This window comes from Anolis carolinensis, chromosome 3 (genome assembly GCF_035594765.1).
Source record: "Anolis carolinensis isolate JA03-04 chromosome 3, rAnoCar3.1.pri, whole genome shotgun sequence".
Taxonomy (NCBI): Eukaryota; Metazoa; Chordata; class Lepidosauria; order Squamata; family Dactyloidae; genus Anolis; species Anolis carolinensis.
Window position 1 is genome coordinate 109,311,113 of NC_085843.1, and position 27,704 is coordinate 109,338,816.

The 27,704-nt window shown below is 38.1% G+C and overlaps 2 protein-coding genes across 8 annotated transcripts in view; one reads left to right on the forward strand and one right to left on the reverse strand.

Moving 5' to 3' along the window:
- gtpbp6 (GTP binding protein 6 (putative)) lies at nucleotides 1–17,294 on the forward strand. The gene is made up of 10 exons (XM_003218778.4): nucleotides 1–428; nucleotides 3,552–3,689; nucleotides 5,352–5,422; nucleotides 6,345–6,475; nucleotides 7,282–7,352; nucleotides 7,734–7,892; nucleotides 10,112–10,320; nucleotides 11,485–11,633; nucleotides 12,009–12,161; nucleotides 14,415–17,294. The coding sequence occupies exons 1-10, from the start codon at nucleotides 80–82 to the stop codon at nucleotides 14,551–14,553; spliced, it is 1,569 nt and encodes a 522-aa protein (XP_003218826.2). The 5' UTR covers nucleotides 1–79; the 3' UTR covers nucleotides 14,554–17,294.
- plcxd1 (phosphatidylinositol specific phospholipase C X domain containing 1) overlaps nucleotides 16,361–27,704 on the reverse strand; it is a 22,000-nt gene continuing 10,656 nt past the window's right edge. For 6 of the 7 annotated variants that reach the window (XM_008107122.3, XM_008107123.3, XM_008107121.3 and 3 more), the window contains exons 5-7: nucleotides 25,709–25,864; nucleotides 22,121–22,304; nucleotides 16,361–19,786 (exon numbers count right to left, since the gene is read on the reverse strand). In XM_008107122.3, coding sequence (XP_008105329.1) covers nucleotides 19,551–19,786; nucleotides 22,121–22,304; nucleotides 25,709–25,864 — 576 coding nt within the window. In that variant the 3' untranslated portion in view covers nucleotides 16,361–19,550. Of the gene's footprint in view, nucleotides 19,787–19,836; nucleotides 20,095–22,120; nucleotides 22,305–25,708; nucleotides 25,865–27,704 lie in introns of those variants that run through there. The other variant, XM_062975334.1, reaches the window with a different exon arrangement.

The window sequence follows — 27,704 nt, forward strand, 5'->3', positions numbered from 1 at the left end:
TCGTTCCGGGTGGGGCTTTATTAGAGTCGGACCAAAAACACTAGGGGGGACGTATTGCAAGTTGCACCCATAGGAAATAATGAGTTCCCGGTGGAGGCATGTGCTGCGGCTGGGAGGAAAGTTGAGTACTATTTCGCCTCACCCGCGGGCTGCTTGCCTCCCTCGTGGGCCATGGAGGTTTTTGCGCGCCACTGCCGCCAGCTACCGCCCCCCTGGCAATGGAAAACGAGGCGGGAATGACCATGGGAGGAGGTGGGGTCCTGAAGAGACGGAGGAGGAAGGAGAAGAGGACGAAGATGAGCGGAACTTTGAGGAGGAAGAGGCGCTGGCGGAGTCCGGGCTGCCCGCTGTTCCGCCTGGCCACCAGAAAGTATTCATTGTCCACCCGGCGGTGAAGTGGAGCCCAGGGAAGCCTCAGCTCACCACAGGTGCCATTCAGACAGCCACAAAACTAGCATATCCTCCCACTGTGTTGTCGAAGGCTTTCGTGGCCGTAATCACTGGGTTGCTGAGTTTCCCGGGCTGTATGGCCATGTTCTAGAAGCATTCTCTCCTGACGTTTCGCCTACATATATGGCAGACATCTTCAGAGGTTGTGAGGTCTGTTGGAAACTAGGAAGGTGGGGTTTATATATCTGTGGAAGGTCCAGGGTGGGAGAAAAGAATTATTGTCTGATTGTGGCAGGTGTGAATGTTTCAATTGAATAGCTTTACAGCTTCAAGGTCTGGCTGATTCCTATGTTGGGGAATCCTTTGTTGGGAGGTGTTAGCTGGCTCTGACTGATTCATATCTTAGTGTTTTAGAGTTTTTTTAATACTGGTAGCCAATTTTTGTTCATTTACATGGTTTTCTCCTTTCTGTTGAAATTGTCCACATGCATGTGGATTTCAGTGGCTATTCTGTGCAGTCTGACATGGTGGTTGTTAGAGTTGGTCTAGCATTTCTGTGTTCTCAGATAATATGCTGTGTCCAAATTGATTCGTCAAGTGCTTTGCTATGGCTGACTTCTGGTTGAGTTAGTCGGCAGTGTATTTCATGTTCCTTGATTTGTATTTGAGCAATGTTGCATTTGGTAGGCCCTTCGTAGACTTGTCCACAGCTGCATGGTATACGGTAGACTCCTGAAGAGATGAGAGGACCCGTCTTGTCCTTTGCTGAAAGTAGCATTTGTTGGATTTTCTTAGTGGGCCTGTACATAGTTTGTAGGTTGTGTTTCTTCATCAGCTTCCCTGTGCAGTCAGTTGTTCCCCTGATGTAGGATAAGAACACTTTTCCCCTGGATGGGTATTTGTCTTTACTCTTGTGGCTTGTTTTGGCCTTGCAGCTTTTGGCCTTGCAGTAAGTAGCCAGACCTTGAAGTTGAAAGGCCATTCAATGCTAATCAAGGTGGCCAATTAAAATATTCACATCTGTCTTAGACAGACAGGAGTTCTTTCTCCCACCCTGGACCTTCCACAGATATATAAACCCCACTTGCCTAGTTCCAACATACCTCAAACCTCTGAGGATGCCTGCCATTGATGCAGGCAAAACATCAGGAAAGACTGCTTCTGGAACATGACCATACAACCCAGAAAACACAGCAATCCATATCCTTCCACTACCCTCATTTACTATGGGCAGTCAGGGTTCATCTCCCCCCCCCCCCCCCCACTTTCTCAGCTGCTGTTAAAATCCTCCACTCCCCCCCCCCCACCCCCCTTGTCCTCAGTGTAATCAGTATCAAAAGGTATTTTGTGTTCAGTTCAACAAAGGAAAATAGAGGAGGGGCAGGATCTATTCCATCCCAGTAGGCTCAGGCAAAACCAAAGTGCCACAGCTTTTCTTAGCTTGAGTGATTTTCCACATTCTTTCCTGAGGCTTCCAGCAACAGCTACATTTATCATAATCATTTACTGTATATACTTGCGTATAAGTAGACCCAGGTATAAATCAAGCATAGGGAATAGGAATTACTGATTCCGATATGACCTATGGATGATTTAAGGGCCATTTCATAGAGTGGGGAAAGCACCAATGCTGCTTCAGAACACCAACCATCATTTACCCTTTCAGCATGACAGATAGTCGAAGAGGGCCAGTGCCTCTTTTAGGTTCTCTGGGATGGACTAAACTCTCACCTTTCTCCACTCTACTTAGAAAAGGGAAATGTTTCCTTTTTTTGATAAGAGTTAAGTGTTCCTATTGATCCTTGGATAAGTCAACCCAGGTTGATTTTTTGACTAAAATTTCTAAACTTATACATGGGTATATACAGGTAGTCCCCAAGTTACAAACGAGAGGTTCTGTAGGTTTGTTTTCAAGCTGAATTTGTACATAAGTCAGAACAGGTACATTTTTAACTCTAGCCATCTCTCTATATATCTAAAAGCTTTGGGTAGCATAGGGCAGGGTTAACACCGCTGTGATGTTTGTTTTGTGATCTGTAACCCTGTTCAGAAGATTTCACCTCACTTTCTGTCCCTGTGTTACTGGATTTTGAAAAATTTGGCTTGTGAAAACAAGGATTGGTGAGAAACTTTCAGTTGAAACATCTTTTCTTCATGATAACTCTTCCAGGAGTAGATTTCCCTTCTGAGGGGTAAATTTCTCTCACTTTCTGTTGTCTCACCCCCGGTCTTAACTATGATCTATTTGTAACTCGGAGACTGCCTGTATGGGGTAATTTATTTTGATCCTGCATTGCTCCTGATAGATGGTCTCAAGGCAGCTAACATTAAATGTAAAACAAAGCCAATTAAAATAATGTAAGTTAATTAAAATAGATGACAATTAAACAATTCAACAATTTATGTCATTAAAATAATAAAACATTAAAATATTACAATGCATTAAATCAACCCACACTTCTCTAAATCCCATTTCCTTCCTCTATTTGTCTAAAGAAGGATTTCCAATTTGTCAGTTTAGATTTTTTTAGATTATAATCCCTTACACGTCAAGTTAGGAATTAGCATATTTTTATGCAATCGTAGCTGATATACAAAGGACTGGCATGTGTGCTGATAAATATGGAATTTATTGAAGCACAGTGCAAGTATTATATTTTCAATGTGAATCGGGCTTTCGAATAACCATTAGCAGCACTAATTACTATTATGTACGCTGGAATTCAATTGACAGACCCAGTCTTTTAGACTCGAACTTGCCCATCTGTATTTTATAAGTGTTTTTATGAATGTCTGATGTAATTTAATAACTTTTTAATTGATTTAATTGTACAATTTATATATGTGTTTTATTGTAAGCCGCCCTGAGTCCCCTATTGGGTGAGAAGGGCGGGATATAAATATTGTAATAAATAAATAAATCAGTAATACATTACCTTTGTCCAATTTCCATCTTTTATAATTAAATATTTAATCATTATTTGCATTCTGTTACATTTTTCATATCTGTACGTTTACATGAAAAAGTGTAGATAAAATCAAACTTTGCTGAAACTAACACAAATATAAAGAGCAGTCCAGCTGATATTGCAAGTGAGTTTCTGTAAAGCAAATGTTAACTTTATTTTATGTAACGAATACCATTTTTTCCTCAATTGTAGCTGAATTGCAGTTAGCTGAAGCTGTTGCTCTTATAAACACTATTCAGAACTGGACAGTGTTGGATAAAATAATTCTTTCTACAAAAGTTCCTGACAAGAAATTTATCTTTGGCAAAGGGAATTTTCAGCTTCTAACTGGTAAGAGCCCAACCCAATGTTTATTTTACTCAGAGTTTTGAACATTTCTCCAACCTGCCACTTCTTTTAGTACCTGGTTACATGCAGCATTTCACTTTGTAATAAAAATCCTGAGATGTCCTGTGAAATATATTTCCATAATGACCTCTGTATCTACAGAGTATCTGTTCCAAGACTCCCTGTGGATACCTAAAACTGCAGATAGCAGGAGACCCTATATTCTTACTATGTGGCCAGAAATGTCTCTGGAGGATTTAAAAAGACAGAGAGACATTTCCAGGGGCTGAACATTTTTTGGAGTCTGGGGAAGTGAAAGCATGGATATCAAGTCTGTGCGTAAGGGAATTGTCTTATATTGATCTATATACGCTCAATGTTATAAAACAGTGCTTCAGAATAGCTTTGGCGATGCAATACAACAGAATGAATACTAGAATGAAATGTTTGGGTTTACTTTACATTATTGCTTTCACCTGCCAGATTTGTACATGACAGTGTCAGTTTAATAAAACGTAGACCAGGAAGCTGCATCAAAGTGATAGCCTTCCAGAGCACTTGAGATGTGTTTCTGCTGGTGAGCAGGACACTGCAGGATGATCTGACATCTCCTTCCCATCAACAAAGGAGGCTGCAAAGAATCAGGAGTAGGGAAAGGGTCACACATTTCATAATACCTGGTGGGAGGGGGCTGATCACATCTTCTTACACAGCTATCTAATGGATATTAATGATGGGTATTGTAGGGTTGCACTTAGTTTTTTTTTCGTGTCAGGAGCAACCGGAGTTGCTTCTGGAGTGAGAGAATTGGCCGTCTGCAAGGACGTTGCCCAGGGGACGCCCGGATGTTTTGATGTTTTACCATCCTTGTGGGAGGCTTCTCTCATGTCCCCGCATGGAGCTGGAGCTGAAAGAGGGAGCTCATCTGCGCTCTCCCCAGGTGGGATTCGAACCTGGCAGCCTTCAGGTCAGCAACCCAACCCTCAAGTCACCAGGCTTTTATCCCCTAGGCCATCGGAGGCACAGTATTACTTTAGTGGGTACTGGATCATTTTGCCATACAGGCAGTCCCCAAAGCACGAACAAGATAGGCTCTATTGGTTTGTTCATAAGTTGAATTTGTGTGTAAGTCATTTGTATATAAGTGCAACTCCAGCCATATATATATATATATATATATATATACACACACACACACACACACACACACACAGACACACACACACATACATACATACATACACGCTTTGGATAGTATAGTAGAGGGTTGACACCTCTGTGGTATTTATTTTGCTGTCTGTGCCCCTGTTCAGAAGATTTTACCTCACTTTCTGTCCCTGTGATAATTAGATTTTGAACAAAAAATGGCTGATTGTGAAAACAAGGTTTGGGGATGAAGCTTCAGTGGAGACACCTTTTCCCCAAGATAACTTTTTAAGGAGTGAATTTCCCTTCCGAGGAGTAGATTTCTCTCACTTCCTGTTGTCTCAGAACTCCCCCCCCCCTTTCCCTCCTCCCCTTCCCCTGCCTCCCAGTAAAATGAGTTGTTTGTAAGTCGGGTGTTTGTCACACGGGGGCTGCCTGTAATGCAATTTATTTTTGAGGAAAAAACAACAAAATGTACTAATTGTTACAAAATAATGTTTTGTGGTAATTTTCTTTTAGAAAAGATCAAAGGGTTGCCAGAGATCTCATCTGTCTTTGTAAATGTAGAAAGACTCTCTCCTCCAACAAAGGTGATTGCAACATTTTTTTTCATACTATTTCATTATTTCAATTGTCAATACAATATAAATGTTTTCAAAAACTCTGTAATGACATTTGTTGACATCTGTAGTCCTCATTTAACTCTGCTTTTATTAACTATTGAAATTAACCTGAGGTCCTGTGCACACTTATTAACAAGTAAACATTGTTATATTCAGTAAATTAAGGGTTGAGTGGCATATACTAGGATAGCTTAGGCTACTATGAATAGTACAGTTAATATTTTCATGATATTTTCAATGGTTGTATCTGGTTTTGAACCCATCAAATGTTTGCCTTTTCTTATATGTAAACCATTCTGAATCGGCTTGGGGAGAGGGGATGGTCTATAAATAAAGTTGTTATTATTATTATTGATTTGTGTTCTCCTGTGTTAGTGTCTTTCTATTCTTTATGTACACCTAATGCGTACTTTTAGCCATATCCACCCCCCCCCCAAAAAAAACTACTATAAAGAGGTTCCCCACCTGCAGCAAAATATAGCACATCCATGGTGTGCTTGCCCCCAGTCCTCACCATAATCCATGCATTGGACAGAAGTTATCATATATATTTGTAGACTATATGCCAAAGAGAGAGATGCATATGGTGCATCAGAATTGCAAAGGCAAAGAAGTATAATGTTTCTTCTGCACCTCTTTGAAGCATGAATTGTCCCAATATATTTCCAGTCAAGTACTTTCATAGTCAATAGAAGAGATTCTAAAAAGGGCAGAACTTACATTTTAATTATGTTTGACTAACAAGGCTTATCTCATGAGAGATGTTGTGTACTGTGCAAACAGGATTCCTCTTGGATATTCATCCATGTCAACTTCAAAATGATATTTTAATACAATTTTGTGGATCATTCTTTTTTGAAATCTTCATTCTTGTCTTTTTTTAAAAAAGAAAGAGCTTGAACAAGCCTGGGAAGTTCAGGTTTTTGACCGGTACTCAGTTGTCCTGCATATTTTCCGCTGCAATGCTCAAACTAAAGAGGCAAAACTTCAAATAGCATTGGCTGAAATCCCACTTCTGAGGTAATTGAATTGGTGCAAGTAAAACATTGGTTTCCCTAAGGAATAGCAAAATGTTTAATTAAAACTAAAATGGTGTGATTGACTAGTATTGCTTGTATCATTTGTTTATATGGATATTTAAATTCTTGTGATATGGTTCTAAGTGAAATATTTCTTCTGGTCTCCCCATCTTTTCTCATATGCATCCCTGTTAATCGGGGTACGGATTATCTATTTGTAGGCTACTCTGGGACTTTTTTTGGCTAAAAGGTGTGGTAACAATTTTTCATTAGTAAATAAATGAACACTTATTGAACCACAGCATAGGAGATTGGAGGTCATAATCATTTAGTTTCTGAATACATGTTTATTTGAATCTGATTTGTATATAGATTATGCAAATCATGAAATACATCTAGGAGCTTTGATTGGCACTAACTTCTCACATATTTAATGTAAAATTATCACTTGAATTCAAAAGCATAGCATAGAAAACTGATTTCCTCTTCCACTGGAACTGTATGTTTAAATTACCACCACGAATGGAGGTGAGCACCACCCACCAGAGTTGGACATGACTAGATTTAATGTCAAGGGAAAACCTTTTCCTTTACTAAACGCCATTCATTGAACATATTGGGTTCTGAGAAGGCAAGTGTAAGCTTGGGCTTTGTGTTTCACTTAAAGCACTAGGACTTACATTGTTGAATTAGTTTAAATAAGAAATAGGTGTTTGTTTAATTCTATTTGTCTATTAGGTTCATGTGCTATTTTTTTTTCTGGCAAGCATTCTATATTGCCCTTAAAAGGTATATTTGTTTCCCCAGGAGTAATATACGTAATGAGGTTGCTCAGCTGGATCAGCAGAGAGGTGGCTCAAGATATATTATGGGTTCAGGTGAAGTATATATAGTGAAATTATCTGTATTCAAGGACTGCTGGAATTGTAATGAAAACCTTAACAGAAATATTGCAAAGTGCATGTTGGCATGCATGTTTATTATATTTTTTTTTATAATGACAGCAGGATACATTTAACATTTTCCTTGTGCAATGACACCCAGTCACTCAGAACTCATCCTACCCCACAGCACGTCTCCGTATTTGTATGTGCAGTTCTGTGGACATAGGCAAAAATGTATTCCATGTCTCATCATACAAGAGCTTGCCCATTTGTGGTCTGAATCGATAAGGGCAGCAAACAAAACACAAGCTTGAAAATATTTAATTACTCTTTTTTCCCTTTTTAATTTTAAGGCAATTTTTCTGTTACTTTCAGGTGAAACTTTCATGGAGTTGCAGCTTCGCCTCCTAAAAGAAAAAGAACTTAAAATTCGAAAGGCCTTAGAGAGGCTCAGAAGGAAAAGGCGCTTACTTAGGAGTCAGCGGATGAAGCGTGAATTCCCTACTGTTTCGGTAATGGGATACACTAATTGTGGTAAGGAGCAACACTGCAATGTTGCAAAAATGCATTTCAGCACAAAAGGCTATGGTGCAGCTGAATCTTAATTCTTAAACCGTGCAATGTATTCTGCAAATTTAAATGTGATAGCAATTATTCCTGTTAAGTAAATATGAACACAATCATCGGGAAAGGCCATTAGTCAGTCATTTTTAATTCTTTTTCATCCTTCTAAGCCAGAGTCCACATAGTGTTTTGTATGGATACCAGAGGTTTCCACACTCCCACCCCAACATACAATTTAGAGTCCCTTTGGAAAGCTTCATGATTCACAAGGAGGGGCACTAGAAGGAGAAAATGGGAGGGCACCCCTTTGCCACAAATTGTGTGTGTGTGTGTATTCTGCTTTAAAGCCAGAAAACCTAGGTATATATGCTGGCGGGTCACAAAATTTTGCTTCCTGTGTCATAAAAACATTATGAATGAACATATAACAGCAGAAATTGCTGTAGATCATAGCCTGAACTATCCTCTACATAAACTACCGTTCAACATACTCACCATCAAGGTTGGGTTGCTGACCTGAAGGTTGCCAGTTCGAATCCGCGAGACAGGGTACACTCTCTGTCAGCTCTAGCTTGCGAGGACATGAGAGAAGCCTCCCAGCAACACATCCTGGCATTCGCTAGGCAATGACAGCCAATTCTCTCACACCAGAAGTATATTCTCAAGTTGCTTCTGACACAATTTAAAAAACCATCAATTTGTACACATTTTCGCCATTGTTTAACTCGGGCATCAAATTTTGGAAAAATTCAGGGTCTTCCTTTGTGACCCATGGTTTTAAAGCTGTTAAATGTCATTCAAGTCATTGAATCTGAAACTACATAGGCTGTCTTTCAGAGGTCCAAACAGGTAAAAGTCAGAAAGGGCCAAATCAGGGCTGTAGGGTGGGTGAGACACTACTGACCAGCCCATTTTTGCAATTGCCTGGATTGTGATAAATGACGTGTGTGGACATGCATTATCGTGATGAAGCTTGCTGGAATGTCTTTTAGTGGTATCTTCTTATTGCTTCCTACAGTTTCTTAAATTGGGTTACATAGGTTTCACTGTTGATTGTAGCACCATACTGCAAAAAAATCAACAGGAATAATGCCATGTGTGTCCCAAAGCACTGTTATCATAACCACCTGTGCTGATCTGGAAGACTTGAATTTTTTGGGACATGGAGAACCACTGTCAGTAGTGTCTCACTCACCCTACAGCCTACGTTGTTTCAGATTCAATTACTTGAATGACATTAAAACAGCTTTAAAATTATGGGTCACGAAGCAAGACCCTGAATTTTTCTAAAATGATTTTAATGCCTGGGTTAAGCGGTGGCGCAAATGTGTACAAATTAATGGTGACTATGTTGAATGGTAGTTTTGTGTAGAGGATAGTTCAGGTTATGATCTGTAGCAACTTCTGCTGTTACATGTTCATTCATGTTTTTAATGACACAGGAGGCAAAACTTTTTGACCCATCTTCCTATTAACTAAATTCTACCTTTTCAATTGAGTTCTAACAAATTCCTTTGTTCACTGAACATGAAGATTATATTTCCTAATACTCAGCAGCTATCCATGTTGAAGGGAGAAAGGGCTATGATGGTGGATGCTCATTGATCACACTTGTAAATCTTATTTTTGGTAATTACAAAGGAATCAGACAGAACTTAAAGTGATGGCTGCATTTACATTATGAGTTTGGAAATAGCTTTGTATACCCAATGGTGTTTTTCATATCTTTCAGTACCTAGGCAGTCATTTGATTGTTGCTAAATTGAAATTGCTTAACTCTGCATAATTGCAAACCCACACCTAATTTATTAATGGGTAAAGAGTGGGTATATAGCACAGATAGAAACAGCCTGTGGAAAACATAGCATGGCAACAGGTAAATGCTTCTCCCATATGATTTACATTTTGCTTGAAGCAAAATGTTGGAACAGGCAAGCTGGCCAGAGGAACATAGAGACGTAGCTTGCAGCTATCCATTGTCATTGAGCTTAGAGAGACAATGACTGTAGTTAACTTTTATAAGTCTAAATTTATAGCATGAAAAACAAGAACATAATAAGCATAACCACATGCCTACCAGGTTTCCAAGTGGATGCTTTAAAAGTAAAAACAGTGCTACTAATCTGGCAAATTAGTAGCATTTATCAAATGGTTAATCTTACCTCATCCCTGTCTTGATTTCTTTTTAGGGAAAACTACTCTAATTAAAGCCCTCACTGGGGATGCAGGATTGCAGCCCCAAGATCAACTCTTTGCCACGTTGGACATAACAGCCCATGCTGGCTCCCTACCATCACGGCTGACTGTTTTATACGTAGATACAATTGGATTTCTCTCTCAGTTGCCCCATGACCTTGTTGAATCATTTTCAGCGACTTTAGAAGATGTAGCCTGTTCGGTAGGTGCTACCCTCACAACCGCGGTCTTTGGCAGGAATGGCTCTTCAGATTCATGCAAACCACAGTAGGAGACTGTACTTTCTTCCAAGATCTGCATAGGTTCCCATATGAATACTCTACAGAAAAGGGTCAGGAATTGCATTTTGGGGTGCACTTAATTTGTACTCAACTTAGTCACACATAAAGTGAATGTCCTAAATTGATTGTTAATTCTAATTAGAGGAAACACATTAACTCAATTGAACATACATAATGTATTTATTTAAATGTTTACACCTTTAAAAAAAGAATACATCAAGAAATGAGGAAAAAAGATATCAATGAGAAAAATAAAAATATATTAGAATCAAATAGCATTACTTTATAGTAGAAATAACAACTTTTAGGTGTACATATATTTCCTCCTTACATCATTTTGACCAAAGAGTCAACTGAAATATCTGTCTTTTAAGTGGAGGTTTGATAATGTCATAGAAAATGCAAATATGTAATACATTGCCAATTGATTTTGGTCATCGTGGTTGTTGTTTTTTTTTTAAAAAAAAATAACGTTATCTAAAACCCTATCCTTATTACATCTTGTGCAGAGGGATTTGTGGGAATATTTAAGGAGTTTCAAAGCTGTGTTTTTTGTTTTGTTTGTAAAAGAGCTGTCTTTCCATTAACATGAGGCTTTTAGTGTGTTTTTCCTCTCTGTTTTCCAAAGACTTCCATCTTTAATCTTGGACTGGGAAGACTATATTCCTTGGAGTTTACACCTAGTATGAATGTGCTAGATCTAGCTTTCTAAAAAAAATTGTCTCTGGAAATTTTGTAGATCACCAAGGATTGTTAACACTCAGTTTTTAACAACAGTAGCAATAATATGCCTCTCTGAAAAGTGCTGCTGCTGAAAATCCTTTAAGGGTATATCTTTTATAATAGATTCTCATTGGTGAATCTTAGCAGTCTAATTTTTAAAAAAATGAATCCTGTTAGTTTAAAATCTGATATTATAGTTTGCTATTCTATAAAACACAATAAATTTCTTTCATGTTGCTCACTTCTAAAAAGCCAAATAACGAATTAACAGTAATATAGTAAGAATATATTTTTATTTATTACCTGCCTCTCCTTGTGGCCTTACAATTACTTAATTGGGAATGCATTTTATTTGTTGCTAGGATTTAATTCTCCATGTGAGGGATGTCAGCCACCCTGAAACCAACCTTCAGAAAGAAAGTGTATTAACAGTGCTCAGAAATCTTAGTCTTCCTAGCCATCTTCTGAAATCAATTATTGAAGTTCATAACAAAGTGGATTTAATAGATGGGTAAGAGGAACTGAATTTTCAACACATTATTTGTAGTTTGTATTTTGACACTGCCCAGCTATTGGTATGATAACTATGAGCAGTGGATTTTCTGTCAGAATTGGCCTTTCTGTTGCTGATACCATGCTACATTTCTGGTACGATGAACTGCAACAGAAAGCAGTATGTCCAATATTTGTTTCTAAACCACAGCATTATTTTATGAAAACCAACAAAAAGATTTTTTAAAATAAGATTGAATACAGTGCACAATAACTTGTGTTTATATTCGATTGATTTCTTGAGTGTATTTTAATATAATGGAGATGTCATTCAAGTGGCTTAACTGATATATGAGAATGACTTTACTGTTTTGCTTCTTGTGTTCTCCGTTAGGCATCATCCCACTGAACCCAACACAATAGCTATTTCAGCTCTCCTTGGGCATGGTTTAGAAGAACTGAAAGAGGAAATTGAAAAAAAAATCCTGGAAGTAACAGGGAAAAATATTCTAACTATTAAAGTAAATTTATCTGGAACTCAGCTCAGGTAAGCAAGTATAATGGTTACAGATCAGTGACTAGAGCAGCGGTTCTCAACCTGGGGGCTGTGACCCCTAGGGGCATTGAGAGGCCATTTGACTGGGATTGCACCGCCACCTCCTTCGGTCCCGCCTCCCCGGAATGGCTGCTAGGGCCCAAACAGCACCCACTCTACTTCGCCTCCTTCTCTAGCTTTCCTCCTCCTCTGGCACAAGCAGAGAGGAGTCACTGGAAGGTGCCTGGAGGTAGAGATGCGTGCGCATGCAGCAGGAGAAGGCGCACCCTCTTTCTTCCCCTTTCCTTCTCTCTCCTTTTCCCTCTCTCCCTTTCTCTCCTTTCCTTCTCTCTTGTTCTATCCCTTTCTTTTCTTTATCTTTCTTCCCCTCTCCTCCTTTCTCCTGTCTTTCTCTTTTTTCTCTCCCTTTCTCCTTCTCTCCTTTTTATATCCCTTTCTTTTTTCCCTCCTCATTTCTCCTCCGGTGCCTCCGCCTCCAATCAGTTCCTGCCCAGTGGCATCAGCAACACGATGCTCAGAGCCTGGAACCCCCACCCACCTGCCACCATCAGCTGGCTGAAGCAGCACCACAGGAGAAGCAGCAGCAACCTTCTCTCGGCTGCTCCCCCCCCCCCCCCGCCTTCCTCGCCGCCACCTTCTCCTTCTCCTCTTCTTCCTGCAAGATGCCCCGGAGGAAGCAGCAGTGGGAGGGAGGGAGATTGGTCCTCTCTTGGTGGACTTCTCCCTTCTTCACCAACTCCTCCTTGCCTCCCTTCCTTCACTGCCTCTCCCCCATTTCTGTGGATCCTTCTCTTTTCTTCTTCAGCTCAGTTTTCCTTTCCTCCCTTTGCTCACTACTTCTCTCCCATTCCTCTGCATCCTGCTCCCTTCTTCCTCCTCCCAACTCCTTTCTTTCCTCCTTCCTCTTCTCCCCCATTTCTGTAGATCCTTCTTGCTTCCTTCCTCCCTTCATGGCTTCTTATTTCTGTGGTTCCTTCTCCCTTCTTGTTCAACTCCTTCCTTCCCTCTCTCCTCCCTCCGCTTCTCTTCCATTCCTGTGGCTCCTTCTTCTTCTTCCTCCTCCAACTTCTTCCTCCCTTCCCATCTCTATCCTCTGGGTTCTTTTCCTGGACTTTTCCTTTCTTTTCCTCCTGGAGGGATATCTCTTTCCAGGGCTTGGAGGCATAATTTTGAGCAGAGTTGACTGAAGGTGCTTCTGGTTTTGACTAGATTTGGTTCTCCCTTGGAAGAAGGCTGCCCCTGCTTTCCCCATTTCCTCCCCCATATTACGATTTTTCCCCTTTTCCTCCTGTCAGTGCTTGTAATGTTTGAGTGAGAAAAAGACATCATGGCACTTCAAAGCCCAAGGAAGGGGAAGCCTTGGGAGCTTCAGAGAAACTGGCTTCTCCAACTTTCTGGCTGTTTCCTCCTCTTCCCTGGCAGGAAGCAAGGGGGCACCAGGACAGACCCTGCAGTCTGGCTGCTTCCTTCTTTTGTCACCTTTAGCCTGATAATTAAAAACTAAGCAATATTAGAAAACACCTCTAAATAGAGCATTTCCAGTTGTTGTCAGATGACACCCAGAAATATTTCTGTATTGGTTGTTGTCTGCCTTAAATCCCTAAGGAGAGAAAGGTGAGATAGAAATTATTATTATTATTATTATTATTATTATTTCTATAACTATAATTATGATAGAAATAATATTAATAATAATTGCTATTATTATTTCAACCTGACCTTTCTTTCTTTAGGGATTATTATCATTTCATATGGTTTTTGTGATTAATCACTATGCTTTAATTATGTTCAATTTGTAACAATGAAAATACATCCTGCATATCAAATGTTTACATTACAATTCATAACAGTAGCAAAATTACAGTTATGAAGTAGCAATGAAAATAATTTTATGGTTGGGGTCACCACAACATGAGGAACTGTATTAAAGGGTTGCGATAGTTAGGAAAGTTGAGAACCATTGGACTAGAAGAAAGGAATGTGGCAGGTAAAAGAAGTATTGGTTAAATATCAAACAGATTGCTTTAGAGCCTTTTGCTTTAGCAAAGATTAAGCATCTTAAAAATGAATTTTTGATTCAGCAGAAAGTTCTTATCTACTACTCATTGCAGCGACCTGCTAAGCTGTTAGAGGATTTAATTACAAAAATTAAATTATCCTTTGCACATGCAAAAGGAAAGGGGGAGCATGAAAAAGACACAAGGATTGTTTCTGCAAGAGACTGACTATACTTTGCAATTTCAGTTGGCTTTACAAAGAAGCAACAGTGCAGGACGTTGATGTTGTCCCTGAAGATGGTACAGCCAATGTAAAGGTTGTCATAAGTAATTCTGCCTTGGGAAAATACAAAAGACTATTCCCTCGATCAAGTTACTCCTCCTGAAAATTAAGAAACCATACCTTATTTATGGAAGGTATAATCATAACTGCAATTATGGTTATCACAGTATTTTAATGGAGATAAAATGAATGTGACTCATTAGTGCAGACGTTCATTCTCTGTTTCAAACAGACCAGTATCTCCAACTTTGTATAAAATGATGACAATAACTTTGAAAACCTAATAACCAATGCTGTGAGAAATTTTTGGCATCTTTCCATTCATGAGGAATTGCACATAGCAAATTATCACCCAGCACCCCAGATATTTCACTGTACTCTGTAGTTAAACCATCCAATAAAAGAACAAATCTATACAAATCAAATGTGCAAGATTAAATTAATAACAGAAAAACAGAAAAAAGGGGAACACTGATAAGCCAGCTTCACCCAATAAACAGGCATGTTAAAGGCAATCTAGTACAACTTTGTAACACTTTATTTTTCCTTAAGTGAGAGTATCGCTCTTGAAAATGCAATTTCTGGTACTCATATGTATTGTGGGTTCAGGATTATACAGTATGTGGCCAAGGAAAACTGCAATTTGAATGTAAAGCTGCTTTGAGTTTCCTTTGCGGAGAGAAAAAGTGGGGTATAAACAAACGTAATAAGAAGTTTGTGAAAACTTGCTGTAAAATCTGAACCTCTGCCTTAAACTGTCAATGAGGGGAATAAGACATATGATGAAATTACAGCAATTTTATATCCTCTGATTTGCAGCTAAAGATTTCAAGGGTTGTTTCTATTAATTTAGTGTACTTTAGGACAAATGAAGTTTGTGGTGGCCAATATTTATTTGGCGAGTTTTGTCTTCTAATCCCCTATCCCAAAACTACCTCAAAGACTAGTAAAGAAATGCTTTGTACAAATTATTTTCATAATATTAACTTGTGATACCTCTCCTCACATCTTGAGGTGGGATACAACACAGTTAAAATAGACAGATAAGACACACTATTAAAATGCATATACCAGAATACACACAATGAAGACTGACCCCAACACCAATAAAATGTGGATTAAAATTCACAGCTTAAAATTGACTGGGTTGGCCTGCCAAAAAAGATAGGTCTTCAGTTGTGTCTTGAATTCTGACAGCTTATTTACCTATCAAATCTCTTCTGTCAGGTCATTCCACAGTCTTGGGGCAGCAGATGAAAGGGTCCTCTGGTTGACGGTTGCCAGTTAGGTTCTGGATGGATGGAGTAAGGGTCTCCCAGACGACCTCAGTGTCCTAAAGGGCGGATTGTGAAGGTGATCCTATAGGTAACCTGGACCCAAACCATGTTGGGCATTAAAAGGCCAGAACCAACACCATGTACTTTGCCCAGAAGCTAACTGGCAACCACTGGAATGACTTTACTATAGGGGCAATATGCTCACTCCTAGATGTTCCCTTAACCAACCTGGATATCAAACCTGCAAGTTATCACTTCCCCTCTTCTTTTGTGTAGCTCAACGTTTTTAGCAACATTGTTGTTGAGGGAAACATGGAGAAGAGCTGGAGAGACACAGATTTCAGTGTTGTATGCCAGCATGTATGGTTTTAGAAAACAGTTCAGTGAGGCTTGAACTGGGAAGAAAAATGTTTCTACTCTAGTTATATGAACTTGCTTCCTGAAGACAGGATAAAAACCATTTGCCTCCAGAATCTCTTCTTGGTCTTGCATGAACATGAAACAGAAAAAAGGGGAACGCTGATAAGCCAGCTTCACCCAATAACCAGGCATGTTAAAGGCAACCCAGAGATTTTACTACCAGAATTGAAATTGAAAAGTAAAGGGTGGTGGAAACAAAAAAAAATCCCTGGATGTATTTAAAATAATTTTTTATTGAAAATATTTATACAGGAAAATAAGTTGCAACAATCATCACTGAGGGAAAGGGAGCAGTCGGGGAAATGGGTGAGACATCAAAAACCATAACATCTGGTTTGTAACATAGATGTGTATGTGACAGAAAAAAAGAAAACAAAGACAGAAAAAATAGCATAAAAAGAGAGTTAAACAAGAGGGGGGGAAAGAGAAAAGAAAACAAACAAAACCACCGAAGGTCTAAATTGTGATTACATACATGAGTTCGAGGCCCGCTCGGAGCCTATGTTTGTTTGTCTTTGTTCTATGTCAAAAGGCATTGAATGTTTGCCTATATGTGTAATGTGATTTGCCCTGAGTCCCCTTCGGGGTGAGAAGGGCGGAATATAAATGCTGTAAATAAATAAATAAATAAATAAATGCAACAAAAAATACATAAAGTTGACTTCCATCTATTGTGTGTTGATTCGTATATTAATCTCTTAATATGTACTGTGCTCTTTTATCTCTTATCTATTCTCCATCGTGTCCTTTGTCCTAAAAAAGAAAAGAAAAAGACTTATATTGAGACGATTGGTTGGCTCCTCCGCCCCTGTCTGATGAACTATTATATTATCAATTTACAATTTTCTTTTAAGTAATTTTTAAGTAATTCCCAATTTATTTGTTTTTTTGGTTTGTCTTGAGTATTTGCCAATAGGTATGTTAGTTTATCCATATTCATAATTTCCAGTATTTTTTGGAACCATGATTTCAATTCTGGTGTGTTTTCCCCTCCACTCCTTTCGCATGTCATTCTCGCAGCTGTTACTAAATGTATTTTGGAAGATGTTTTCATGGCTGTACAAGGTTCCTGAAATTCTTGTTTACTCGGTCAAACGTTATCAGTTTTGTACATATTTAGTTTTGAATAAAATGTTTCCTGAAATAAGTTGACTGCTCCTATTTCTGTGGGATCATGAACCCGTCCTTTTTATTCATTTTTCTATGCCTCTGGTACTGAATTTCTTCTTTAAAAGGCACATATATATACGTTCCTGAGCATTACATCTTTGAGCAAGATTTTTTTTATCATGTCAAGCGATTTGAGAACATACTGCAAGTTGCTTCTGGTGTGAGAGAATTGGCCGTCTACAGAGACATTGCCCAGGGGGCTCCTGGATGTTTTACCATCCTGCTGGGAGGCTTCTCTCATGTCCCTGCAAGCTAGAGCTGACAGGCGGGAGCTCACTCATCTCATGGATTCAAACCGGCAACCTTCAGCAACTCATCCTTTGGGTCAGCAGTTCAGCCGGCACAAGGGTTAACTCATTGCACCAGTGCGGCTCCTATTAAAACTAGATAGCCTAGTATTATGTTTGCTTGGCCTCAGTTTGACATTACAGGTGACACTAAATAACCCTACAGATATCTGATCTTGTCTGATCTTGGAAGTCAGGCAAGATCAGTCCTGGTTGGTGCTTGGATGGAAGAACAATCAATACCAGGTACTGCGAGCTATCCTTGCCTAAGAAAGTCCTATAAAATTCATGAGGTTGCCATAAATTGACAGGTAACTTGGTGACACATGCATATAACAGATAGTAAAACCTATTTTTGTATATATTGTCACACTTTTCCAAATCTAGTATGAGCATTTTTATTAAGATTACTGGCCATTTGTTACAGAAACATGCTGCTGAATGCAGTATTCCTCTTAAGGACTGAAGATAGTCAAGCCTTTTTTCAATTGTGGTAGTGCTGAGCATTCTTTTGTGACTATACAACAAAAAACATGTTTTAAGGAGAACTAGATGACAGCTCAATACAGAACAATAACATTTGAAAAGTCACAATGAAAACTAAAATCTTTTCATATAATGTTGCACAGTGCTTGTAACAATGTTGACGACAAATGATCACAGTGCTACTAAAACTCAAACTTCATACTTTCAATTTCAGTGACTGATATATTTCTTATTCTCCAAATATTCTTAAGGGGAATGTAATAAACTATTTTTGACAGCTAAGAACATAAAAATGAAAGAGCTCACAAGAAGCTCAAAAGGACAATACTGCTACCCCTGCCTCCACAAATAAATAGATTTTAATTATTGTGATGCATAGTTTTAAGATCAGCGTAGCCTTACTCATGGCTATCTAGCACTAAAACCGTTATATACTTCCTATTACTGCCTATATAAAGTTGGGGTTTATCACCTCAATTTACATCACATTATACTTATTTTCACTAAACTTCATTTGGCTTGGTGTCCCCAGTTGACTCAAACTGAGAATGTTATTTTTGAATTTTTCATAGACTGCAGAAAATAACCATTTTAAGATGAACCCAAACACAATTAACTAATTTCTTGAGAGACTGGTTATCTTGCCTAATTTTAGTGACAAAGTGTGTATTACTTTTTAGGCTCTTCCCCTTGGGAACAGTCAATTTCTGGCTAATTCAACAATAGCAAAAGATAATGGTGATCAGTTCAGCCATTATGGCACAAAGATTAAAGGCTGGAGGAAGGGGAACTCAAACCCCAAGGTTCTGTTTTATTTTGCTTTTCCTGGCCAGATAAAGGTTTCCAGTTGATAGAAACAAACTTCAGCTTACATCAGCAGATAGGCAGAACTGCCATTGCTGTAAGCACTTGGAGGATAACAAATACTTAAACATTAACTTCATAGATTTAAAAACTAGCCCACTTCTGGGTTATGTCTCTCTGAAACACTTCTTTGCCCCTAGCTTCTGTCACCAGGTGGCACATCAAACACAACTGTTAACAGGTGGTTCTTCAGTCATCTGCTTATGTGAAGAAAGATAAGCTTAGCCTTCCCCTTCCTTCCAAAGAGATGATCAACGCCAAATAATATTTGGTAAAGACAAATGGGCAATCATCACACCTTAGTGCACACCTTAGGAGATGAAAATGTAATTCACATACATAAAGGCTCTCGGCTTTTGAATAGGTCCTACTTTCACTGTGAAGTGGGTTTTTTCCCACTGATATCTTCATAGAACATCACCGAGTCTTTCACAGTTGATTCTTAATGAGAGTTTTTAAATATATCCTTAAGTGCACGTGAGATATTTACAAAATTCCCATGAGGTAGTTGATTATTTATTTCTTCTGTCTCTCGCTTGAGCCAGGGCTCAATCCCAACCTGTGTATTTTTTCCCAACAAGTGAACATAAATAGTGCTATTTCAAAAGTTTGCTATTTAGCTCTATCACGTTCTTCACAAAGTCATTTTTTTCTATAAAGTCTCCAGCAATGATGTTGATGCAGTCTTTCGTTGGTCCAGGATGTTGCTTTTTTATCCATAGATTTAAAAATGGAAGAGCAGAAAGGGTCATTTCTTTAAGAGAGCCACGCAGATGTGCCAGAATATACCCTAGATCTCCAGTGAGGTTGATTCCTGCAACAAATAATCCCGCTGAAAAGAAAAACAAATAGAAATTGAAATAAGAATTGCTTCTTGATATTATTTTTATAATTTACTAACTTTTAGGTATGAGCAATAGGGTAGTTTTTTTCTAGGAGATGTTTTATTTTTCCATTTGAAGTGGAGATAAATCTCATTGATAATTACATACATCTTGCTTCTTGAAATAACAAATCATAGAGTTGGAAGAGACCTTGTGGACCATCCAGTCCAACTCCCTGCCAAGAAGCAGTCACACAGATGTGCCTGAATATACCCTAGATCTCCAGTGAGGTTGATTCCTGAAACAAATAATCCCGCTGATAAAGATTCCTATGCATAAGTAGGTCTATATTGTTATTTCAAAGAAGGCTTTTATTCGACATTTCAACTACCATCTTTAATCATGAATTTTAAACCTGCGCCTTGTGTTTTCATCTTTGTTCTGTGTATTTTAATATGTATTTTATAGAAATACATTTTAATATGTGTATTTTATAGAATGTTTACAATAATTGTGTGTTTTTAACTATGTTGTAATCTGCCTTAAATCACGAGGCGAGTAAGAAATAAAATCATTATTATGATTATGAAATGTTAATAATAGGAGGCGGTCACAACACTATCATCTTACATTTCTAACCATTACATAAAAATGTTTCCCCTTACTATTAAGGAGATAAGACAGAATAGTCACACATAGCTTTTCAACTAATAGTGCAATCCACCCAGAAACACTCTCAATTAGAGACACTTTTCAATAAAGACAGTCATTTTATTTTTCCCCAGAGCCAATTACAACATGGTATCCATTAGGCCAATGGTTCTCACCCTGTGGGTCCCCAGATGTTTTGGCCTTCAACTCCCAGAAATCCTAACAGCTGCTAAACTCACTGGGATTTCTGGGAGTTGTAGGCCAAAACACCTGGGGACCCACAGATTGAGAACCACTGCACTAGGCAATGCTGTTCAGCAGCTACCTATTGCTGTATGTGCCTTCAGGTTGAGTCTGATGTACAGTGACCCTACTGTAGTTTTCCTGGCAAGATTTATCCAGAGGAGGTTTACCACTTCCTTCGTCTAAACCTGAGAGAGTGTGACCTGCCCAAGATCACTCAGAGGATTCAATTCGTGGCCACCCAGTTTCCTAGCCTGACTCTCAAACCTCCATAATATAATGACTCTCTGCATCATGCTAGAAAATATTAACATAATTAAACTGCTATCGCTGCATATTGATATTTAATCTATTCTCCTGCATGTTAGAATCTTTTATTACTTTTCCTTTTATTTAGACCAGGGCTTCTTACACTTTCCCATTGTTGGTCCTTTTTGGACTGAGAAATAGATGACCCCAGATGTATAAAATAGGTATAAAAATCAAACATTTAATGATAACAAATCAGCATTTGCAAGGCTTGCTAAACAGGCTGGTTTTTATTTTTATGAAGTACAGCTGAAGCATCTTCTGCAGAATCCACTGTGAACACTTCACAACAGATTTGTGCTAATGTCTAAAACAGCCAGTAGATGATCCCAATTTTTTGAGATAAGGGGACCCAATTTGGAGTTTAAGAAGCAGTGATTTAGACAACAATGTTAGCATGATATCTCTTTTGCATAGCTTTTGAATCTTCCCAAATTTAGAAATTCTCATGACCAAACATTTCAACTGTATGTAGCCCATCAAAACATTTTCAAAGAAAAGCTTCCACTAAAAGTACCAACTAATTAGAGCCTCCAATTGAAATATTAGCAGCTTTTTAAAAATGTCTTGGGAGTTCAATGCTGGAAGAAATGCCTCCTGCTACATCCACCTGTGTAAGTACTTAGGCCTCTCACTCAGGGGGTTGCCATAATTGAAGTCAACCCAATAACAGTTAACAACAACAAAGAATTGAGGTCTTTTGGAGGGTCCCTTCTCTGTGTCACTAGTGGGGACAATGTTGGAGAAGACCTTTCCTGATGTGGCGCCTTGGTTGTGGAACAGCCTCCTCTCGATGCCGAATCAGTGCTAAAATTGATGTCATTCTGATGCCAAGTAAAAGCATTTTTAATGAAAGCTTTTGGTGCTTAAGTGATTACATATAAATCTGCACATATGAATGGTCTTATATAGCTTTAACTGGTTTTACACTGTTGTTTTGACTTGTCAGATTATTTTAACACACATTTCAAGTGTTTCAATTTTCTTTCTATTTTACATTGTATGATGACATGAGGTTCTTGAATATAGAGCAGGATATAATTTTTTAAATCATCATTATCATTGTCTTCTTTCTCATCTTGAAAATTGAACCCCCTTGAAAGTCAGTTTCTAATATGAAAGCAAAACGAAGCAAGTACCTGGACGTCCACCCTGTTTCCTCCTCTCCAAATACTGGATGAGCTTTGCTGCTGTGGTCTTATTTCCCCACCAGTATGGAATTGCAGGCCACAATTCATAATGCTGCGTCACTTGTGAAATATTGTCATAGGACACAATAACCTGATAGTTACCAGACCACAAGTTCCGTAGAGTTGGTACAACCTGAAAGACAGGACAGGATGTGGGTCAAACTAACAATCTCACTTTGGCAGCTCAAGTATTAAAACATACAGCCTATGCTCTGTCATACTATTTTTGCTTTTAAATTGCACCGGAGCCCCCGGTGGCGCAATGGGTTAAACCCTTGTGCTGGCAGGACTGCTGACCAAAAGGTTGATGGGTTGAATCCAGGGAACAGAGTGAACTCCTGTCTGTCATCTCCAGCTTCCCATGGCAGGATATGAGAGAAGCCTCCCACAGGATGGTAAAACATCAAACATCCGGGCATCCCCTGGGCAACATCCTTGCAGAAAGCCAATTCTCTCACACCAGAAGCAACTTGCACTTTCTCTAGTCACTCCTGACACAAAACAAAAATTGCTCTTGTGTTGCATGCTGAAAGTTTTTTTAATATGGAAATTCAACAATGAAGTATTAAAGGAAACAAGAGTCAGTAAAGACACACAAAAGCTAAAACAGTACTGTGGCCAATGACACAACGGGACTCCAACTGAAAGGAAGCCAAGTTCTTGATATGCTCAGAAGTGAAAGGGAAGTTAGAAACTGTACAATACATAATATAGGAACACAGAATGTGATAACATGAACGAAGGGAAGTTAGACTCAGGAAAAAGGAGGGGGAGGAATAATAATAATAATAATAATAATAATAATAATAATAATAATAATAATAATAATAATAGGGGTGAGCAAGATAAAATGGTCAGGAATGGGCCATTTTGAATATGAAAATTACACAGAATGTTATATAGGAAATTAAAATATAACAAGAGTGGCATTAATAGAGAAGAGAGGTTTAGCAAAAGCAGTCAAAGAATATACTGTAACATGAAGTCTGATCAAATCATTTCAATAAGACTTCAGGGAAAAGTTATCAATATAAATTGAGTCTATGCACCAACTGCAGAGGCATAAGAAATAGAAGTTGAAAGATTGTATGCTGGAGTGAAGAAAGAAATTAATCACATACCAAAACTGGACTTTTTATTAATCACAAGCAACTGGAATACAAAAGTAGGAAACAGAAAAGAATCAAAGATTGTAGGAAAATTTATCCTACAAACAAGAAATAAACAGAAGAGCAACTGACAGTCTGTTCATCGCAAACACGTTCTTTGTGCAATCAAGGGGGTAATTATATACAATACTGGATGGCCATGATAAGAAAGACTACATATTTGGAAGCAAAAGATGGAGGACCTCTATTCTCATAGTAAAAATGAGTCCAGAACCAGATTGTGGTAGAGATCATGAACTTTTCATATCAAAAATTAGAGTAAAGTTAAGAAAAAACACTAACCATTGTGCTAAAAAAGCACTTGGAAAGAATAAATCACCATGAGCAGATGGCATACCAATAACACTGCTTCAATCTACAGAGACAGAATTCACTCTATTGCTAACTAAACTCCATCAATAAATATAGAAAACAAAAATGGAATGACTCACAGACTGGAAAAAGATCAACATGCATTTTAACTCTCAAAAAGGGGGCACAAAAGATTGTGGCAACCACAGGATAGTTGCATAAATTTCCCATGCAAGTCAAGGCTGGCTCAAAATCAAAATTCATTTGATTGACCTGATGCTGTACTTGCATTCAGGACAAAACACTACTGCTACAACAGAATATGAACCAACAGAAAGGTTTCCAATTGGCAAGGTTGCATTCTATTACCCTATGAGGTCAACCCTTATGCCAAAAATATCATACACAAGGCAGGATTAAATGCAGAGGAAAGAGGTGTGAGGATTGGAGGAAAGAACATCAACAGTCTGAGATATGCAGGAGATACAATTCTTGTAGCAGAAAATAACAATGCCCTTGAGCAATTGGTGAAAAAGTCAAGGAAGAAGTGCTAAAGCGTGTTTACTGCTTAACATTAAGAAAACAAAAATAATGACTATTTATATGAATGTAATGTAGGTAATGGAGGAATTGAAATAGTTAAAAGATTTTCCATACTTTGGCTAAATCATTGATAAAAATGGAGATTGCAGTCAAGCAATCAGAATAAGATGAGGACTTGAAAAGGTAGAAATGGAAGAACTGAACAACATCTGGAAGTGTAAAGATAACACTTGAATACAAAGTGAGGACTGTCCATGACATCATATTCCTATCGCTGTGTGAGACCTGAGCAATAAAAAAGGCTGATAAGAAGAAAATAAACCAATTTGATGTTTAATGCTGGAAGAGTGTTCTGCAGATATTGTAGACTATTTAAAAAAATGGGTCCTAAAACAAATCAAGCATGATCTTTCTCAGAAGCCAAAATGACTACATTTGGCCACATCATGAGAAGGCATGATTCACCAGATAAGATAATAATACTTGGCAAGGTAGCAAACAGTAGGAAAAAGGAAGGCTGCATTTTAAATGAATAGACTGGATTTTAAAAAAAATAGCAGTAAGTCTGCAACATCTGAGCAGGGATGTTGAGGAAAGGATGTTTTGGAGATGTCTCATTCATTAAGGCAGCTAACAACAAACACATGCATAGTATCATTGTGCCAGTCTGTCTCAATATACTGTGTAAATATCAAATCTGGTTTCCAAAATGCTCTATTTAATGAAAGAACAGAAATACAGCTGTCTCTCCATATTTGCAGGTTTGATTTTTGATTTTTGATTTTTTTTGCAAATCTGGTTATTCACCGGTTTGATTAAAATGTTCTCTCTTCTGGGTCCAGCAGTGTAACAACTTCCGCTGGTTATTAAGCACAGACACACCTCCTGGCATTTGTAGGTCTTCCAGGGCAATATTATGGTCAACTTCAGAGAGAAGTTTACTAGCGTCACACTGGAGTTTCATCTGCAGTTTTTCACTTTCACTGAGGCCTTGTTCCTCTGGCCCCATCTAATGTGGAGAGCTGACAGTATAGTACAGATTAAACACTTCCATAAATAGGTCAATAGGCCAAAATATTTAATAATTTCAGTGGCAGCACAATATAATTTGTGCAGATGTTCAGTTCTGGAATCTATTTTCAGTAGCACCCCTGAGTCCTAGAACACATTAAACACCTGTTTTTAAAGAAATATGTTCTTCTGAGCTCCTGAAAATTTTCCCTTTTGATTAATCACAACCTATCCCTCACTGAGGATTATGGACCAGGGCATGCAAAACAAATACAAAAATGCCTTGATTCCCAACACTTGTTTTGTTAGAAATGAAGTTTGTACCCCTATGACGAATCACTGTACATTTTTACATTCTACTCATAAAACAATACTGGCATTTGGATTAATATGTTCAGAATCTCATGTAAGCAGCTCAGGTTATACAACTGAGCATTCCCATTTATTTCAGTGCAGTGCCCTGACAAGGATGGTGTGTACAAGGCTTTTACAATCTCAAAGCTGAGCACTCCAAGCAACTTACATTTCTAGGACAGATCCTGCCGGCAAATATCTTCTTTATACAGGAGATCAAGTGACAGTGATGCTCCTCATCCAATCCATCAAAATTTCTGAAAGCAAGAACAACAACCTCCCAGGGATGGTTTTTCAACCAACGTAAAATATCCCACAAGACAGCCTAAAAAAAATCAACATGATATATGTGTATAAATAACTGCTCCATGCTAAAAGGAAACTCAAAGAAACAGCAACCTGTAATTTTTCACTTTCTCAAATGATGCTGAGTTGCATATACCAATGCAGGGATGTTCATTATACCGGATGTTTCACAAAGACTGGAAACTTCAGCTTTGCATATTCTTTGCTGCCTGTCATACACTAGTAACCAAGATGAACATCTGAGTTCGGATGCTGAGACATCCAGAAAATCAAATTAACATGACTGCGAGTGTGAAATGTTGTCTGTTGAATTCTTGACACCTCATTTTAATTATTATCTGTTGAATTCTTGACACCTCAGCTTTAATTATTGTGTCAAAATAGTGAGCAACTAGTGGTCAAAGCATTAGGAGCCAGGTACCCTACTCCAGCTCACCGCACTATGTTAGTAGACATGCTACTTCTGGCGCTCTTGTAAAATCTGCTATGGTGCTAAGTTTTATCTACTTCCTACAAATGGGTAAGGGAAAATGAAAAATGCTACTTTGAAAAATATGCTTTTTTTAAAAAAATTATTGCAAATATTTACCAACAATTTGAATTACAGTGATCATTGTCTACAAGTGAAGTGACAAATATTGGGGAATGGGGAAAACAAAAGACAGAAACACAAATCAATTACTATCTACCTAAACACAAACGGAAGAGAAAAGAAAAGAAAAAGAGAGGGGAAAAAATGAGACCCAGCAGCCGACATAACATAATTACACAAACATAACATACATCACTAAAATTGACATCGTCTATTGTATGGTGTTTTGTATAATATTCCCTTGGTACGTTTAGTATCCTTAAATCTCCTATCTTATTTATCCATTGTATTATTTATTCTTTGATCTGAGACAGATATATGGCCCTTCGCTCTTGCCTAGTGCATCTTTATATTATCATTTTTCATTTTTAAAATAATTTTTGATTAGCTTCCAATCTGTTTTCTTAAATGTTACTGTTCAAAATGTCACTTTGGATTTCAGAGCCATTGCTACCACCATTTTGACTTCTGGCTTTTCTAGGACAGCAGTTGACAAATTCTGACTCTTGAGCAATTGCCCAGAACTATGTAAACCAAGTCAAAAATCCTTTAAAGACAAAGGTATACATTTCAGTAGCTGGGAAAATTCAAATCATACTAACATTAAATCAGTTCCAGATATGCAGAATGGTAAGGTAATTATACTGTAAGATTGTTAGATAACAATGTCAGACAGATTAGAAGTGAGTCATTTTATGCCATTGAGTAATTTTTCAATGTATACTTACAGCGTTATAATTAGAGACCTAAAGTTCCTACAAAACTAGATCTAGAAAATTTTCCAAAAACTAGGCAGTTACATAGGAATAACCCACACTGAATAGAATCCATTTTTTACTAGTACATAACTGGTATATCCACTTAGTTTCAACAATGTGATTGCTGAGGGACAACAGTGATAGTAATTAGGAATACAGATAGCCTAATTCAATGTTCCTTGAACACAAGAGTTTGGTACATACATGTACAAACACAATTATCTTACCATTTGCTTCTTAAATGAAAAAAAGCTTTGTGTTTGCTTTAAAATTCCTGCTCTGTCTGCATGATGTTTTGCTTTGCTTATTAAGAAAGAACAGCAAAGCTCCTGAGTACATGGAACTCTATATGAATATCAGAGCATCTACCTCCTTGGCAAGCACAATATTTAAATATCAATTAATTTCAAAGCTTTTCAAATCAATGGCCTCTAAGGTTTACTTCTTTGTTTGAAAGGCCTAGAAGTGACATTAAGAAGCAATAACTGTGTACAGGAAGATCCATGGCT